The 19,530-nt window shown below is 40.5% G+C and overlaps 1 protein-coding gene across 2 annotated transcripts; it reads left to right on the plus strand.

The window, feature by feature from the left end:
- The first annotated feature begins 955 nt into the window (after positions 1-955).
- Positions 956-18,661, plus strand: LOC117249422 (protein mono-ADP-ribosyltransferase PARP12). Of its 2 annotated transcripts, none has more exons than XM_033615076.2 (12): positions 956-1,316; positions 4,164-4,299; positions 4,674-5,469; positions 5,561-5,611; positions 5,733-5,859; positions 7,340-7,502; positions 9,943-10,063; positions 10,161-10,257; positions 10,371-10,449; positions 12,334-12,464; positions 13,014-13,165; positions 16,114-18,661. In XM_033615076.2, the coding sequence occupies exons 1-12, from the start codon at positions 1,045-1,047 to the stop codon at positions 16,737-16,739; spliced, it is 2,751 nt and encodes a 916-aa protein (XP_033470967.2). In that variant the 5' UTR covers positions 956-1,044; the 3' UTR covers positions 16,740-18,661. The 2 variants fall into 2 exon arrangements, with proteins under 2 accessions (XP_033470967.2, XP_033470965.2); XM_033615074.2 differs by having other exon boundaries at positions 957-1,316; positions 7,337-7,502.
- The last annotated feature ends 869 nt before the right edge of the window (positions 18,662-19,530 follow it).

Raw genomic sequence — 19,530 nt, forward strand, 5'->3', positions numbered from 1 at the left:
TATTTTGGTTTATTTTATTTTTTTGTTTTGTTTTATTAATCTATATTATTTTGTTTTATATTATTCTGTTTATGTCTTTTTTTTCTTTTTCTTTTAGTTTATTTTGTTTTGTTTTATTTTATTTTATATCGTTTTGTTTCATTTTATTTTATTTTGGTTTATTTTATTTTATTTTATTTTTTGTTTTATTTTATTTATTTATTTTATTTTATTTAGTTTTAGTTTATATTGTTTTGTTTTATATTTTATAGTTTTTGTATTGTTATTTTATTTTGTTTTATTTTGTTCTGTTTCATTTTATATTATATTGTTTTATTTCATTTTATTTTATTTTGGTTTATTTTATTTTTTTGTTTTGTTTTATTAATTTATATTATTTTGTGTTATATTATTTTATGTTTGTCTTTTTTCTTTTTGTTTTAATTTATTTTGTTTTGTTTCATTTTATTTTATGCCATTTTATATTGTTTTGTTTTATTTCATTTTGTTCTATTTTGTTTTGTTTCATTTTATATTGTATTGTTTTATTTCATTGTATGTTATTTTGGCTTATTTTATTTTATTTTTCGTTTTATTTTATTTACTTATATTATTTTATTTAATTTTATGTTTGTCTTTTTTCTTTTTGTTTTAGTTTATTTTGTTTTCATTGCATTTTATATTGTTTTTTTTTTTACTTCATTTTGTACTATTCTATTTTATTTCAATTTTGTTTTATAGTGTAGTGTAATGTGTAATTTCAGTCTTTTTTATTTTGAAGAAATGTATGTTGATCTTACCCAAAAAAAGAGTAATGAAAACATAGATGTCTCTCCTCTGTCCTCCTATTAATACAGGGCTGCATGAGGTCACACAGCACAGCGACGCCCCCAAGCGGTCGAGAGCAGCGTTACAGTTTTTATTCCTGCTAAAAATAGTTAGGTTTCGGTTTCCAATCATCAGAAATGATCCTGGACTTTGCTACTTCAGTGAAGCTAGCAGACACTCAGCAGTCGCCGTGTTGTTTTGTGTGCAGGTGGAGGCAAACACGGAAGCGTTAAAACCATGGAGTCAGAAATACTGAAGTTTATCTGCGCCAATCAAGGAGCAGTTAACACAGATTTTCTGATGTTTAACCTCGGCTCGGGCGACTCAACGAATGAGATCATCAATAACCAGGAGAAATTTGCTCTGTGTTGTCCTTACGGGCAGCCGAAGGTGGTGGCCAGGACCAGCCTGAAGCTGTGCAGAGCAATGGAGTGTGTTGGAGGCTGCAGTGGGCTACACCTGTGCAAAAAGTACCTGATGACCGGCTCCTGCCCCTTCATTCAGACCAGGTAAGTAAGTATGTTTGTTCAAAGTATGAGGCCTTAGGTGAGTCATATGGGTGCAGACCAGATAGACCCGTGACGTGCTCAGAGATATCTCAGCTGTTTTAAAAGTAACACTTAATGTTAAAGTCCAGAGTAATAATATCATTGGTGTGTAATTAAAGCGACTGAGTTTTTAAAAAGACGCTGTCACGGGTTTGTTTAGGCGTTGTAGTCAAGTATGACGCGGTTGGTTGCATTTAAAGCCCTGTTCTACAGGCCTTGACACACGTGATGCGTTCACGGACGCTTGGCGTGCAAGGACACATGCGCTAACGACTCTGATATTAAAAACAAACTGTTTTATTTTATGTTAATTTACTTTTATTTTTCCAATAATATTTTCTCATTGTTGTTGCAATATTACTATACATAGTATCATTTTTTTATTTTATTTTTTTTATTATTTATTTTATTATTTTTTAATGTTATTTTTATTGTAATATTATCATATGTAGTAGTAGTATTGCTTTTATTAGTGTTATTATTTTAGTTAAGTTTAGTTTGTTTTGTTTCATTTCATTTTGTGGTATTTTATTTATTTTTTTTATAATATTTTATGTTTGGTTTTATTTGATTTTATTTTGTTTTTTTTATTCTTGGTTTATTTTCTTCTATTTCATTGTTTTATTTCATTATTTTATTTTTCCAATTATATCTTACTGTTGTAGTAATATTACTATACATATATTGTATTATTATTTATTTTATTTTTTTCAATAATATGTTATTTTTATTGTAATATTACTAAACATAGTAGTATTGCTTTTATTATTATTATTATTATTATTATTATTATTATTATTATTTTGTTTAAGTTTGGTTTGTTGTATTTAATTTTGTTATATTTTGTTTTATTCAATTATATTTTGTTATGTTTTATTTAATTTAATTTTGTTTTGTTTTATTTTATTTTATTTCTATTAATGTCAGTCTCATTTTTATTTTGAAGAAATTAATGTCAATCTTACAAAAAAAGTAATCAAAAGCTAAAATATATTACATTATTTATGTGTTCACATGTCACATCTTTCCAATGTCTTCACTTTACAGTTACACATATGCACATACACACTTCTGTTAAAGTAAATAAATAAAAAAGAATAAGATAAGACATACACACATAAGATAAAATAAAATAATTTAACAAAACAAATTAAATTAAAATATATATAATAATAAAACAATATAAAAGCAACAAACATCACATGGTAGAAGTTTGTCTCACTGGAAACAGAAGCAAACAGTGAGCTTGACTCTGTCCAAAGGCAATAGCGCCTTTCCAGCACCTCAAAAGCACAATAATAAAGTTATATCTACACTGTGATAAAATTATATTTATTATATTAAAGTAAAAACAAATTGTTAACTGTGGTGGAAATCTCTGTGATAAAGAGCTCACAAACAAAGACTGTCTTTCTGAGTTTTATCATCACATTTGCAAGCGGGCACAATAAACTTTCCCCAGAGTTTCAGGCTCAGTGAGCTACTTCTTCTTCTCTTAGTATCTATTTATATAGACAGTCTGCAGCTGCATCTTTGAAACACAAAGAACTGTCCTTGCTGATAGGCTTCAAGACAGCCTCTCCTAACTTACTCGCTTAATGAAAACACTTCACACTTGCTTAATGAGAACACTGTGGCTAGAACAGCACATCACGCAAAGGTTAAGGCTATAAAGCTGTATTTCTCTGTAGTTTTCCAGGACATACAGATTTTATGGTTTGGTTTTGGGGGGTTTTAGTTGTAAGTCCTCATGCTAGTAAGCTAAGCTAACTGGCTACTGGTTTTAGCTACATATTTACCATACAAACAAGAGTGGTATCAATATTATTTTCATAACTGTCAGCAAGAAAGCAAAGAAGCAATTCCTTGACTACATTTGTCACATACTGTACATATAATGTAAATTTCATATGAACTTAATTACAGTAGCTGTATCTTGCTAGCCGTGTTTCAACGCTCTGGTGCAATGGTGACCATTAGCCTTGTGAACATGTTACTTTAGATTGGATTGGTATCAGTCAAGAGTAAGACACTTAAACATATTCAGTACCCATGGATGGATTATTGAACAGGCCCACAGGGCACAGGCCCAGAGTCCCAAGTGTTGAGGGACCAACACATATAGGTTATTATATCCTCCTGAGACCCCATGTCGTCATACATGGACATCAGAATTTGGGTTTACTTGACCTTATACGTCATTCTACTTAACTCAGACCTGTTGTCCTTGTTCGTGGACACTTTTTTATGCCATCTAGTGGTAGTGAGACCACAGTACACTAATCCATGTACAAACAATATGGCAGCCATCTCTGCCAAGTCAGTCTGCAGCCGATCCTGACACAGAAGTGGACAAGGTCCAAAACCTGATCACATTTTATGGTTAATAATGTATGTCGTTTGATATGGCAACACATTTGACCAATTTTATCAACAGTAACAAGCTAACACGCTGTTATTTATAAAGTAATTGTTTGAAGACATTGGGACATTATTATCGTCTCGTTTGAGGACATTGGGACTTTATTATCGTTGACAATGTTGAGTTTTTTTTATTTATATTTATTGGGTCCAACTGATCCCAAATATCTAGGAGAAATTAAAAATGCATACCAAACAAAAGTTCAGGTCTCAAGAGGATATATAATAGACTTTCATAAACATCCAGTAAGATGTACTTTTAGCTAAATTAAATGTATTGTAGTTACAAAATGTCACGCAGTAATTTATTCTTTTATCAAGCAATTGTATATTTGAAAAAAATCCAACACATGACTGAATTATACACGTTGTGTTCTTTGGTGACAGGAGAGGATGCAGATTCTCCCATACGCTGCACTCTGAACATAATGCGGGGTTGCTGAGAGCTCATGGGCTGGACAGTCTGAGCATGGCAGAGCTTTCCACACTGCTGCTGCAGAGCGACAGGTCGCTGCTGCCTGATGTAAGTTTGACTTCATACAGATGATTCATCCACTGAAGTTTCTCAAATCAGATTGTTGGGGGGAAAAAAATAAAGTTTTCTTACACCTCTTAAAATCAAAAAGGCCTTGTAACCCCCTGTAAAGCATTGGTGACCCCTAACGGGGTCGGGACCCCAGGTTGGGAACCGGTGCTTTAAAGGTCCTAAAGTTTCGCTGACTTCATCCACACTCAGATTTAGTTGGACAGTATCTGTATTTATCATCTTAAAGGAGTTGTTTATGGAAAAATGTAATGTTGTTAATATCACAACAGCATTTCCTGTTTGTTGTTTTCCAGACACTTTCCTTACTTTTTGCTTTGCTTGACTGTAACCATCTTTCCTCCCTGTACCAGATATGTTACGATTACAACAATGGTGGTGGGGAGTCTGGCCTGTGTAAGGAAGGTTTTGATTGCCACAGGCTGCATATCTGTGACAAGTTCCTGAACCGCGACTGCAGCTGCTCCAAGACTCATGAATTTACTGCTCTACAGCCATACAAGAACCTGCAGAAAAGAGGCGTGCCTGACGAGATCTTCAACTCTTTGAAGACTGTTTATGCAAACCAAATGGCTTTGAAGTACAATGACAGAAAGGGCGACAGGGGCAACCGTCAACCAAACTCTTCCACCGGTGAATACTCTGCTTCCGCCGGCAGGGAGGATGGTCAGCATTTACCACAAAGGAATTGGCACAGAGGGAGAGGGAGAGGTGGTAACCGAGGCAACAGAGGCAATAGGGGCAACAGGGGCAACAGAGGCAACAGGGGCAACAGAGGAAACCAGGGCAACCATGAAGACCTGCAACGAACCAACTCTACGAGTGACATCTTTGATGACAATGATGACATGGATTGGGGCAGCGTAGATGGAACGACCGAAGAAAAGCAAATGAACTCTTCCACCAGTGATATCTCTGTTGCTGCCAACGACACTGATGCGAGCAGCGACAGCGGTCACAACAGAGAGCAAACTAAAAATTCAACAGCTGTCAGAGGCAGAGGCGGCAACAGGGGCAACAGAGGAAACAAGGGCAACCATCAAGACCTGAAACAAACCCGCTCAACTAATGATATCCCTGGTGCTGTCAACGACGATGCAGACGGTGATGATGGACCGAACAGAGGACCAAGGCAAAGGCCTGTCAGAGGTAAACTACACCAACTGCAAAAGTTGTCTAAAAGAACTGTGACATGTTTAAAAAAACACTTTAGGCTTTACTTTTTGTTTGTTTCCTTTAGATAAAACTGAGATATGCATGTACTTCATCAAAGGACACTGTAAACATGAGGGTGAGTAATCATGAACACATCACAGATCATCATGCTGACCACTACATTTATTTTGTGTACCTAAGTACAATTGTCATATTAATCATCTTTAATTTTGTTTTTATGGTCGATGTGTTCTCAGACCGATGTTTTAAAGCTCATGACAAGTTGCCGTACAGATGGCAGGTCTGGGAGAACGATCATTGGATTGCCTTGCCCGCTAATGAGACGATTGAGAAGGACTACTGTGACCCTAAAAACACATACAGGTACTCTCTGCTGACATTTAGTGGGATGTTATTCATAAAGAAGACCTTTTATACTCATTGTCAGGTACATACTTGTATTTTTGGTTCCTACTAGAACTTGTTTACATGCTTTAATGGCCAAATGATACTCTTTTACTGTTGCACATTCACCCTCTGTGTGAAATGTTCTGTCTAGCGACTGTCTCTTTAAGTTCCCCTGCTGAAAATTGGTCAATTGGATAGTCAACATTTCCACTTTTCTATATCTTGCCTTTTCTGTCATTGCAACCAGAAATAGTGTAGCGAAGAATAGCAGCAATTTCTGCCTTTAAAAATCACCAATAAAAGCTTCTGTACATGTCCGGACATGTTCCAGCAGAAATACGATCTGTAATCATGTAGAAATTAACAACATCAGCAACCAAGATGAAATGTTCCCCTGACGTAAGCATGTAGCTACCTGTAGCAGTGTAAAGCCTATTTTCCACTGCACAAAAAACCCCAGACAAACATCTGACTTTTTAATGTAATGGGAAAGGTTATAATTGGCATTCGCACCCAGGTCAAATGACTCAGCATTAGTCATGGGACTGTATCAATTCCAGCTTTGACTGGCAGTCATGGAGCACAATACCTGAGTTAACACACTAATTTTAGCTCATTAACTTGTCTTTGCTTGACATGTTTTCCCCACTGATACAACAGGCTAATGTTTGTAGCACAAGCCTGTGGCATTTTACATTGAATAAGCGGCTAACTGACTTTTCCTCTACTCATATGAAGCCAGTCACAACAGCAATATTTTACAAAGGTAACGTTACAACTCACAAGGTTCACCAACAAACAAAACAACTGTCTTATATTAAACACGTTTTCCAAGCAAATACGACATGCTAACGTTATTAGCACAAGCCTATGGCATTTTAGCCTAGCGACGAGCTGAGTTTTCCTCTACCCGTACAAAGGTAAACACGTTTTCCAAGCAAATACATCATGCTAACGTTATTAGCGCCAGTCTATGGCATTTTACATTGTATACATTAGTCTAGCGACAAGCAGAGATTTCCTCTGCTCATATGAAGCCAGGATAAATCACACACAAGACTTAAAATGCTATTTTGTGGGAGGTTTCTTGTCTTCACAATTTATTGTTTCTTATCTTTGATATTAATGTAAATAACAGCTTCGTTTCCACTGAGGGAAATGGTTTCAGCTTACAGAAACAGACAGGAGATCTGAGTCGCCACAACAAGTAGTTTCATTTCTGGGGAGGTGCATATCAGGCTAAGGCGTAGGGTATGGCATGGCTCTGCATCGATGTAGAGCATACGCCGTACACTAAGTCAATGCAGAAATATAAATCCCGCATTAGACTTAGAAAATGTCCCAAAGGGGCAATTTGTGATACAGCACAGTAAACAATAAACATAATGTAAACACTGCTCATCAAATGAATTGAATGGTATGAATTAACAGTCATCTGGTTTTCTGTCTTTAGCAGCAGCAGCCCACCTGTGTGTTTTGACACGATGACCCGGGGATCGGACAAAGTGCGACGACTCTCTACCACAAACTCTTTGTTGGAGCCAACTTTCATCCACACCACTGAGTGGGTGTGGTACTGGGAGGATGAGTTTGGGAACTGGACCATGTACGCTTCAGCTGTGAGTAACTGGAGTTATTTTTAGTTTGTTTCAGTGGTGATAATGCAGACATTCTTTAAAAGCTGCTCTCATCAGTATTTTTATCGAGACTATGTAATGGTTATGTAATGCTATATGGGAAGTACTCTGAAATGGGGATGTCCCACACTCCCTGATCTACAACATTATTAAGCAGCCAGTGGTGGAATATATTATCTGACCATTATAAGGCTGATCAAAGGTTGAAGTCATTATTCTCTGGTCCAGGACACTCCAATAACGCCACGTCATAAAGGCCTTGCAAACAGCTCCACATAGATAACAGTGCGAGTTAGCAAACAGTGGAGCAGCATGAAATAATAGCAGCAGCCAGCAGTTTAATTGAAGATATGCACACTGACAACATGCCTCGGCAAGCGAAGCTAGTGGAGCTGATTTGGGCTAAAAATGGCCACTTTACTTCAATTTCAGTGACATTTTGCAGGCGTACCACAACCCCTGCACACTGCTGGAGTGTCTCGCCGCAGCAAAAGCACTCCAAACTCACTCCAGACTCACTCCAGAAATGTTTGCACATGATGAGAAAGAGGTGTCCAAGCTTTGCTCTGATAATGTGATATTAGCCCTCTAATGCAGTCGTCGGCTATCTGAGCTACGCTGGATGTTGTCCATGTGGACTCTGACAGTTGTCTCGGAAAGGGCACAGTGAAGCAGTCTCAGATTCAGCCATTTAAAGGGACAGAAATTTAAAAACTCCAATCCCACCAGGACTGAACTTCCCACTTCATCCATCCCACTCATGGTCTACTAAACCGGCGCTGAACTGACGACTACACGTGTTTACATAACCCTGCAACACTTTGTTTCATCTGTTTTTGTTTACAGTAGACATCCCCTGCTGTATTCTATAGCTTAAGCTGCTACCCATGCACATCGTTTAAGTTTTAATCTTATTTGCTATAGCTCCATATCCACACACACACACACACACACACAAAATCATAGGAGGCAGAGATGCTTCCACAGCTCTGTGGCTGTGTGGCACCATCCCTGAGGAAAGAGATGAGCAGCAGTGGAGATTGCAGCCAGATTGCATAAATTTAAGTTTGTCATGCTCACATTGGACAGCTGAATTATTAAGAAATAAAAATTTAAAGGCGCTAACTGGAGCTCACTCACATGAAGCTGGTCAATTCTCCTACCCTCCTAAGCTGAGCCTGTCTTAATAGTTTGTCTTTTCTCCTCGAGGTTTACACTTCCAGAAAGCACATGACATGAAGTTACTGATTTTAAACTTAAGGCCCTGACACACCAAGCTGACGGTCGGCCGTCGACTAAAGTTGGGCCGTCGGTGAGCATCTGTCGCCGTAGTTTTTGCGGTGTATCCCGCACTGTCGGCACTTCGGCGTCGGCAGCTTTTCAGCCAGTTGAGCATGTTGAATAGGTGGCGGAGTTTGTCGGTGAGAGAGATCACTCTGATTGGCTGTTCAGGTTTTATTTCCTTGCCCCTGTAGCGAGTGAATCTGCCTGTAGTGAAACCGGTGGCTAACTCCACTTCACTCAGCTGCCCGACAGATCTGCTGCCTCTCCCACTTTAACCTGAATAACAATCCGGAGCTAGCTGGGAGCGGCTAGCGGAGCATCAGCCGCAGCATGACTGGAGGGAAGCACAGCCAGTTAGCCTCCGCTAGTCTCTGAGCTAGCCCCGGCTCTCTGTTTGGATCCAACCGGAGCACCAAGCCCTGGTTTGTTATTCAGGTTAAAGTGGGAAGAAGCAGTGGGTTTATCGGGCAGCTGAGTTAAGTGGAGCCTGTGGAGGAAACACTGGGACTGTCCGGTCCACTCTATCTCACGTAGGCGCAGAACGTATGTGCTACTTGGCCGTCAGATTTTGTCCGTGTAGTGTGTTCAAATGCAACTGACACAAGGCGACGTGAGGCGATGTAGGTGACGCAACAGTTGGCTTTCGTCGCCGCTAGTTCTTTGTTGTCGGTTTGGTGTGTACGCACCTTTTATAGAGCAGCGTGTTAACAGCATAAAAACTGCTCAGGAATGTCCCAAGAAACGTGACAAACAGCTCAAGGCGTCAAGCTGGCCTCTAAATGAGCCATATCCCAATCAGATAAAGCATCTGTGGGACATGCCAGTACCCCAGACATACCCCTGATCCACGGTGCGGCCTCCTTGGATCAGACTTGGCTCTGATATGTCGAGGTATGGACACAGGACTTCTAGGGTGTCCTGTGGTGTCTGGCACCAGGGTGTTGGCAGTGGATCCTTTGAATCCTGTGGGTTGTGAGGTGGGGTACCAGCACGTCCCGCTGACGCTCTATCAGATTGGGATCTGGGAAAATTGGAGGCCAAGAGGACGTTGGTTATAATCTTTTTGCATACCAACTGGTCATCTACTGTTCCAGTTATGTTCTGAGGTAAAACCAGACGTCTCTGTCTTGTGTTGCAGGCTGGTGGACACAAAGCGGCGAACATGGACAGTTCGAACCTGGAGCAGAAGTATCTGGACGATGACAAAGATGTGGTGGAGTTCACTGTCGGTTCACAGTCATACTCACTCAGTTTCCAGGGTAAACAAATATTACGCAATGGATCTCTGTGTTTACAGTTTTGTGCATTTTAAATTATTCAGGGGGTATTATAATCTTTTTTTCCCCTGCTCCTCAGACATGATACAAACAAACAAGCATTATGGCACTAAGAGGCTTGTGAGAAGGCGACCCCAGTTTGTCTCTGCGGCTGATGTCAGAACAAAGAAAGTCAGGTATGACGTCTCAAATATACTATGTGGGTCCCACGCATGTTTTATGTCTTACGAAACATTTTATGCAAACAACCTCACAACTAAACTAATCCTACTTTGCTTTCTGACACCAGAAGGACTGTTGGACAACAGAATTTCACCCCCATACCCGACCACTGGGACAAGACACAGATTCCTCAAACAGGATACGGGGTATTGTGAATGCACCACACATTGAAACTGCACAATAACATAACTTAGAAGTCGTAATTTAAGCCCGGGCTTAAAAGTTATGTGAATGTACATACTATTAAATGTTTTGGAAAAACAAGTAAATTTGTAGTATAAAACACTACATGGTGTAACTGATAGAAATCCTCATCATAAGCCCCGTTTCCACCAAACACTTTCGGTATGATACCTTTGGAACCAAAAGTAACCCGTCAGACATGGTACCTAGACCCTAGGGTTTCCACTGCAAACAGTACTCTTTCATGTGGTCGGGTTGTTGTCACTCACTGCTCCATCCAGCACTCACTGTATTTCCTCATTAGCAGTGACACAGATGGAAGTCTGCACCTCGTTTATCGTCCACAGAACGAGGCTGCATGCCAACATTTCCAGAACAAAATAAAACAGGCTGCAGTGAGAGTCTCTCTCCATGGGATATTTAAAAATAGCTGGTTGTTTGTGCATTGAGTCCTTCTCAGGCAAGCTCAGGGGTTTAGTGTTGCCATAGCCCACAGGAACAACACTCCACAACGCTTTTTTTCTCTCTGAGTGAGGATTAGAGTATATGATGTTAAATTAATACACATAAACGGTTGAAGATCCACTCATTGCTAAAGGTGTATGTCATATAAAGACTAAGGTAATGGTCAAAGTTGTCACAGTGAAATTTAAGGTGTGCTGATGGATTCACGTCGTCACCCCATGCATTGAGTAGCATTACAAGTTAACGTTCCACCTTAAAAGTTGCCGGCAGTCGGCCCATTGAGTTAAGTCATTATTTCTCGGTCTACAGCTGCTGCAAGCGGACGAAAACATCCTTCATAGTTGCTGTCTACTAATAAATCTCTCCGTGGTATGAACAGTAGTTACATGAGCCTCAAAACCAGCCACAACTCAGCCCTGAGCAGAGTGACCGTCCTCTATTGACCAATCAACAGACTGCAGTGTTCACAGCTCCACCTTTTAGCACCAGATCTGTGTGCTAGGTACCCCAACAGAGGGGGGACCAAAAATGGGGACGGTACAGAATGGTTTCATTGGTACCATCCACAACTGTTCACAGTGGAAACAGGAAAAAAGCATACTGAACTGAACTTAATGGTACTGCTCAGTGGAAACAGGGCTATAGTTTTCATGATGTCTCCATTTGCTTATTGCTTATCTTCTGGGTGCAACTTTCAATGCAGTGTTTTTTGCAGCAATCTGGAAATCTGAAGTTTACATGAAAATAGCAATCGCAAAGATTTCAGTCCGCGTTGATTGGCGACACCAGGAGTTACTGGTTGTAAAAGCAAGTGTGGTTTAATATTCTAGGGGCCTCATTTATAAAACAATCCATATTTAAAATATTCGTACAAACAAAAGCCAAAAATGGTGTGTGCTAAAAAATATTCAACAGTTTCTACAATCAGGCTTCCACCTCACCATCTGCATCGCCAATTTCCCAATTCCAAAATGTCCACAAGCATGGGTCAAAGTTTCTCCCATGAAGTATGTTTTTATAGATCACAACTTTTGCGTGGGAAGTGACGTAAGTTTCTTTCAGGCCTTGTTTTGTGCGTACGTAGTGTTTATGAATGAGACCCCTGGTCACAGAGCTCTGGGGGCAGCACAACAAATCATTTTAATGAAGAAGTCCGTCAGTGGGCTAAAGGGAGGTCATCCCTATGTTCCCCGGGTCCTATATTATGGGAGAACATAGGACCTGGGAAACGCTAAAGGCTTGATCATCATTCAGCAATAGTGACTCAACAGACATTTATTTAAATGAAAATCTTCAACATTATTACTTTAACATAGAAATAAGAAGTGCAAACATGCAGAATCTGTATTAATATTGACGTGTTCTCTTTGTATGTTTCCCAGCTCGTCGCCCTCCAGAGGTCCTCTGGTGAATTTAAGGAAATCGAAACACTTTTCTGTAAAACTATGAGAGGCTTTGACATCATCAAAATCGAAAGGATTCAGAACAAAGCTCTTTGGGAAGTCTTTCAGTGGTACGTACAGTATGTGATTTTCTGGAAACCTATTATTCATCTGAGTGGTTGTCCATTAAATATCTTTCTAGCTAGGTCAGCATTGTATCTGTTCAGATAACCACTGCTCTCTGACTGTTAAAGCAGGACTGTGTAACTTTTTAAAGAAGGAATAACTCATTCTCCTTCATACAAAAAAAAACATGTAAGCATCAGAATGCACTGTGACTCAGTTGACAAGTTATGCTGTTGTAGCAAGTAGCTTCTGGTGGCTAATGTTAGTGTTGTTTAGAAAGATAATGCTTGTTACTGACATTACTGAGTCAGTTCCAGGGTTTCTGTCAGAACAAATTGATGGAACTAACCACTGTCAGAGGTTGCTTTGAATTACATTATGATGCTTTCAAGCTCTGTTCAGTAAAAATGAGTATTGGGCAAAGGAACATTTTAACATTATCATGGGGTGTTCAAATGTAATCGGGTATCTTGTTTTTGGTAAGAAACTTGAATAAACAAGGTTGTTTGAAGGAGCTTAATTTACATTTTCTGATGTATTTTTCCTAAATAAAGGCAGAAAACTCAGATGAAGAACAACAACAATCAGCACTTTGTGGCGGAAAAAAAGCTTTTTCACGGCACTGACTCTAAATACGTAGAGGCCATCTGCACTGCCAACTTTGACTGGAGAGTCTGTGGATTGAACGGAACGGTTTTTGGCCAAGGTGAGTTGAAGAAATATTAATGCTGGGCTACTTATTGATTTGATAACAAAAGATGTGCAGTTGTATAAGATTAAAGAGAAAATATAATATTATGGGACAGTGTCTTAGACTGAGCCTAAAATCGTAACATCACAATCAATGTGCACACAAAGTTAAAGTTCTCTCCATTACATATACACTGATCAGCAAAAACATTAAAACCAGTGACAGGTGAAGTGAATAACTTCGATTATTTTGTTCCAATACATTGTTCTGCTGGGAAAGCTTTGGTTCTGGCATTCATGTGGATACCACCTGACATGTTCCACCCACTCAAACACCGTTGCAGACCAAGTACTCCCCTCATGGCAACAGTACTCCCCAATGGCAGTGGCCCCCCAGCAGGATAATGCACCATGCCACTCTGCAAACATGACTCAGGAATGGCCCAAGGAATGTGACGAAGACCATCCCCAGGATTTTGAAAAACCTCGGCATGTTACCACCGAAATTACCCGGGGGGGGGGGGGGGGGGACTTTCCCTCAACCCCAAACTTTCCCTGAAAAGTACCTAGCAGGGGGGTAGGACTTTTCAGATTACCCAGAATTCTTGAGGGGCGGGCTGTTTGCTGAAGAACGCTGATTGGTGGAACACACACTTGCAGCGCCCCCCACTTCCGTGCCAGTGTGGCTGCAAACTTTCTTTCATTTCTACAAGCTTCACTTCGTTTGTGTTTTGATTAAGGATGGGTACTCTCTACCAGCACTAATGTTACCATGTTACCAGCCAACAAGTTGGCGGAGCTAAATATAGGGCACACGCCGAATCGTGTACGTCTTCAGCCTGATTACCCAGGTAAATGAATTCCTGGAAATGAAAGTTCCTGGAAATGTGGAAAAGGGGCTAAAGACCTCAAAGCGTCAACCTGGCCTCCAAATTCCCCAGATCCCAAGCTGAATGAGCATCTGTGGCACATGCCATTAACCTACCCCACAACCCAATGGACTTAATGGATCTGCCACCAATGCACTGGTGCCAGACACCGCAGGACACTCCCAGAGATCCTGTGTCCATGCCTCGACAGGTCAGAGCCAAGTCCGATCCAAAGAGGCCCCACCTTGGAGTAGGGGCACATCTGGGGTACAGGCACATCACAAGAATCCTTGAACAGATTGAGAAGCCAGGTCGACACCTTGAGCTTTTTGTCATGCTCCACAGGTTTTTGTAGTGCGGCATGCTGCTTTCTTCTGCTGGGGTGCCACTGTCATTGGGGAGTACTGTTGCCATGAGGGGAAGGAACATGTCAGGTGGTATCCACATGAATGCTAGAATCAAAGGTTTCCCAGCAGAACAATGCATTGGAACAAAATAATCAAAGTTATTCACTTCACCTGTCAGTGGTTTTAATGTTTTGGCTGATCAGTGTATATTATGTAACAAGTCAATCCATTCATCAGTACTAGGTATTTATTTTTTTCAGCCATTTCTTGGTTAGGGATTTCTGACATGTCACCAATAATATTCTTAGCAGATATTTATCTTTTCCCCTCCAGTCTAATCAGGTACATCAGTTCAGAATTAAAGGTTAATTTATATATATATATATATATATATATACACTTTATTAATCCCCGAGGGGAAATTCAATTTTTCACTCTGTCAATTACACACAGGTCCGAACACACACGCACAAACTGAACCTATACATGCACTAAGTGGAGAGATGTCAGAGTGGGCTGCCCATGACAGGCGCTCCGAGCGGTTGGGGGGGTTCGGTGCCTTGCTCAGGGGCACCTCGGCAGTGCCCAGGAGGTGAACTGGCACCTCTCCAGCTACCAGTCCACGCTCCATATTTTGGTCCGGACGGGGACTTGAACAGGCGACCCTCCGGTTCCCAACCCAAGTCCCTATGGACTGAGCTACTGTCGCCCCTTATTGTGGTTAGGAAAACAGTTTCAAGAATGCAATAATTTTTAGTCCAAAAAGGGGTGATGGAGGTGCATGCCCAAAAGACATCAAAGTGATTTGCTTCTTTGTTCCCACACGATGTCCAACAGTCCGTCTGGTTTGAAAAAGATTTTTTTCTGGGCAGGAGTACAAAAGTTACGCATGACATTCTTCCAACTAAATTCTCTCCAGGATGGAGAGCTTATTGTTTTCCGTTGTTGATGAAGTATCTCTTCCCGTTCCCCTTGTGTGATAAGTCAGATTACCTTCTGTTTCCCACCTTGTTTCAACTCAAGTGTATTTTTCTTGTTTAGTTGTTGAAGGCTTAGGTACAGTTTCAAAATGACCTTTTTTAAGATTCATTCTCATATGCCAAACATAAAAGTGTAGGCTACGAGAGGCCGTCTGTTAATAAGCCAAACAAATTATAACAGCCACACATGGTAAAATACAGTCAATTACCCATCTACTTGTCCTACAGTAGTTAACTTTCATTTATCTTTCATCTTATCCAAGATTATCTAAAGCACACATTACCTTGTATTTGCATGTGGGGTACTCTGTGCAAAAGCCTTACAACTGTACCCACGTGACTAGTGGAGGTTACAGCTATCGACCACTATCGGAGCCCCGTTCCACCTTTAATGATAGTGTATATAAAGTCCTATCAGCGCCGATGAATCAGCCAAACGGATGAATCGGTCAACCTCTATTATCAAGCAAAGGTGCAAAAGATTCAGTAGTTTTAGCCTCATGATTGTGATGATTTGATGCTTTGATGGTGAGTTAAATATCTTTGGGTTTAGACTGTTGGTCCGACACCTTGGGTGCTGGGGAATTATGCTTGTGAAAAAAAGTACTATTTTCTGACATTTTATGGACCAGATAAACAAACGATTGTTTATTTAAGTGAATATTTTGCAGATTAATTGCTAATGAAAATAACTGCAGACCCTAGCGTCTTTCTACAGACAATATAATGACTTAACAATAATCCAGAACTCTCTGTGTCCAAACTCAGGTAGTTACTTTGCCAGGGATGCAAAATACTCCCACAGCTACACCGGTGACTCAACAGTCAAAACCATGTTCATCTCACGAGTGCTGGTGGGAGACTACACCAAAGGATGCTCCACGTACCGCCGAGCTCCGTCCAAGGACGGCGGGGATATAAACTTCTATAACAGCTGCGTAGACGATGTTATAAACCCGACCATCTATGTTGTGTTTGAGAAGCACCAGATCTATCCCGAGTACCTGCTGCAGTACAAGACCACGCACCCACTCGTTGATTTATACGGATCCACGTCCACACCAGCAGCAGCAGCAGCACCGACACGGGCACCGGCACCGGCACCAAGACCAGCACCAGCACCAACACCAAGACCAGCACCAGCACCAAGACCAGTTTCTCAACCCAGTGTATCAGCTTATCCGCGCAGCACATCAGCTCTATCCAGCACAGCCTCATCACCTTATAGATCCAGCACATCCTCATACCAACCCAGCACATTGTCTTACCAACCCAGTGCATCCTCTTACCAATACCTGTCCAGCAGGACAGTTAACCCACCCATGCCATCTCCTCCGTCTTCCCCAGCAAGCGCAAAACCAAAGAAAAATTCTGATTCCTGTGTGATTGCTTAGGGACAAAGGTGAGGTGAGGGCAGGTGTCATTTTAATGGATAATGTCATTTGAAGGAGCTTAATGACGGTTGCACATAATGCTTTGGTTAATGTGGTAATCAAATCCATTAAAGCTGGGGGAGGTCAAAAACAAAAAAACAGCAGATTTTGAAAATACACCTTCTCCCTGCAACTCTCTCCTCTCTGTTCTCCACCGCTCCCACCAGACGATCAAGGGCATATACACACAATTCATAGAGTAACCTAGTTTATCCACTACAGTGTTTTGTTATTTTATCATATTTAATTGTAAAGTTGCCTGCAGCTCATTTGCTCAGCCCTGCCTTGCTTCGCTCTCTCCTTCTTGTCTATCAAACGACAAACAAAACAAGAATTAGCTAGCTACTCATCTCCCGCCACTGTTGACTAGTTCACCGTGAGGAGAACGGCAGGAGCTCAGGAGACACACCTTCTGTCGGTGGCTGTAGAGGCTCGAATTCAGCCAGTGCGGGGTGTCACTGGTAACCAGCGACAGCACCAGGTCTAACCTGTGTAACAGCAGCAACAGAAAGTTTGCGAATCCAGCGAGGAGTCAGGGCGGAGATGGGGTTTGTGATGGCTAGGTTGGGATGCTGCCGCCGCAAACTGAGGTTCTGGCTCCAGAGCTGCTGCCTGCTTTCCTCCTGGTGGAGTGAGGTGGAGCAAACACTGTGAAAATTAGCTACATTAACGTGATCTTGAAGGTTCAGTCCTGAGCCTTTAGCTCTGGATAGCACGTTATCTCATTCTCTGAAACGCTTCACCAGTAATGACTTGTTTAATTGCGTTTATTGTCAGATTCTCTTTTTGAGTCCATCTTTCTTTTTTGGGTTGCTTTGCAGCGTAAGCATTTGCCAATGCTGGAATACCAACTTTCTCTGTAGGACTCTCCGATACTGAATCAGGGTTTCACCGAGAAGTCATGCACGCACTTCTGCATTTTCTTAAGCCCGTAAAAGGGGCAGGAGGAGCTGCATGGGTCTAGTTTTCTCCCAGATCACTTAAATTACAATATCCTCAAACTTTATCAAGGGATTTTTGTGATGCCAAAATAAAACCGCCTACCCCAGCTTTAAGTGCACAATGAAGAGTAGAGTGGTGTACTGGCTTTTATGCAGAGGTGTCAGTGTTTAGAGTGCTTATACATGTGAAAGATCATATAATACGGCGGTTATTAATCATACAGATAAAAACTTTTAAATTTCCAGAAGCTCTGCAAGAGAAAATTAAATTTGATGCGCATTTCAATCCACTGCTGCTGTGCACATATTAGAAGTTGGTATATTGAGGTAAAACACTTAGTGGTGGAAGGGAAGCTCATCACAAGCGTTATATACATCAGAATTTATTCACTAAGCCTGTTCCTGGTACATATTTTGCTTTTAACAATAAATCAACAGTTCCACGTCAGCCATGCCTACAAGTTTTTCGCAATATTTCGACTTTCTCCCACTCAGGTTTTTTTATGCGCCTAACATCAGGTGGATAGAAACACACTTCTTGAGTTTTGTTTAACATAAATATATGTCAAATTAATTTGAAACAGATACCATGCTGTTTAACTGGTTATGTCTAATTGTCATAATGAAGAATACATAATATTTTGTAATTATTGTATTAAGAGATGCTGCTGCAAAGCTCCCCAACCAGTAGAGGGCAACAAAATCCCTTATCGGCATTAAAAATACAAGCCATAAAATTTACAGCTCCACTCATACAGACTAATTGAGTTTTAATAGTGTGTATGTAAGCTGTAATAATAATAGTTAGTGCGTTTTATTTGCCTAACTTTATGCTTCCACTGCAACTAATAATATTGCTGTTTTCTAAATTGTTGTATTGTTGGATAACACATTTTGTGACCTGAATCACTAAATAAATGTAATATTCACAATAACTGCAAACAGAACCATTGTTTTATTTTCAGATAAACATCATGTGGCTTTGTCTGCTGCCGTTGGAGCTGCAGTTGTTTTTCTGTAGGTCTCATAAGTGAATTGAAAATGCCACCAGCAGTCGGGCTGAGCCTCTTAGTGAAATGAGGCAGAGCTTGAAAAATGATCAATATGGCTGCTGGTGCTTCCTGTGACATTAGACATTAGGCCTGCAAATTAACCCCCTCCCCTCAACACACACTCACACACACACACACACACACACACACACATACATACACAGCCGCCTCCTGTTGTGTTTCCTGACAAACTGCAGTGTGAATGTGAATATGTTTGCATATTAAGATGAGATCTCACTGCAGTTATGCACCCTGACTTTTTCATTGAATCATTTCACATGCTAAAAAAAGCATCACTTCAAATTAAAGCTGAACACTGATTTGTACAGTATCTGAATTATACTACACCTCTAAGATAATGCTAATGTTGCTAATAGAAACATTTTTAAACCCTGATTCCAGCTGGTTTAATACACTGTTCCTAATTTACGCAATCCTGTGTCATTTTAGAATAAAATGGCGTTGTTTGAACAGGTTGTATTAATGATAACCAAAAATATGAGCGGATCCACAACCATTGGTGGTGCAGGACTGATAAATATTAGGGATGGGCATGAGCATCTGAGTACTCGATTTGGACGTCAGTATTTCCTAAATGCACAGAGTATTGACCACCTAACCTCTCACATATGAACGTGACTTATATATATATATATAGCTCTGTGCTGGGGACAGTTGGTGAGAGGCCGCACATACACACACACACACACACACACACACACACACACAGTGACCGGGCTAACTGTTAGCACCACACAG

This window comes from Epinephelus lanceolatus, chromosome 23 (genome assembly GCF_041903045.1).
Source record: "Epinephelus lanceolatus isolate andai-2023 chromosome 23, ASM4190304v1, whole genome shotgun sequence".
Lineage (NCBI taxonomy): Eukaryota > Metazoa > Chordata > Actinopteri > Perciformes > Serranidae > Epinephelus > Epinephelus lanceolatus.

Coding starts and splice junctions, on each gene's coding strand:
- LOC117249422 (XM_033615074.2), top strand. CDS start 1,045: ATGGAGTCAGAAATACTGAAGTTTATCTGCGCCAATCAAGGAGCAGTT. Junction 10,064..10,160: donor ATACTCACTCAGTTTCCAGG/GTAAACAAATAT, acceptor CCTGCTCCTCAG/ACATGATACAAACAAACAAG. Junction 10,258..10,370: donor GTCAGAACAAAGAAAGTCAG/GTATGACGTCTC, acceptor TTCTGACACCAG/AAGGACTGTTGGACAACAGA.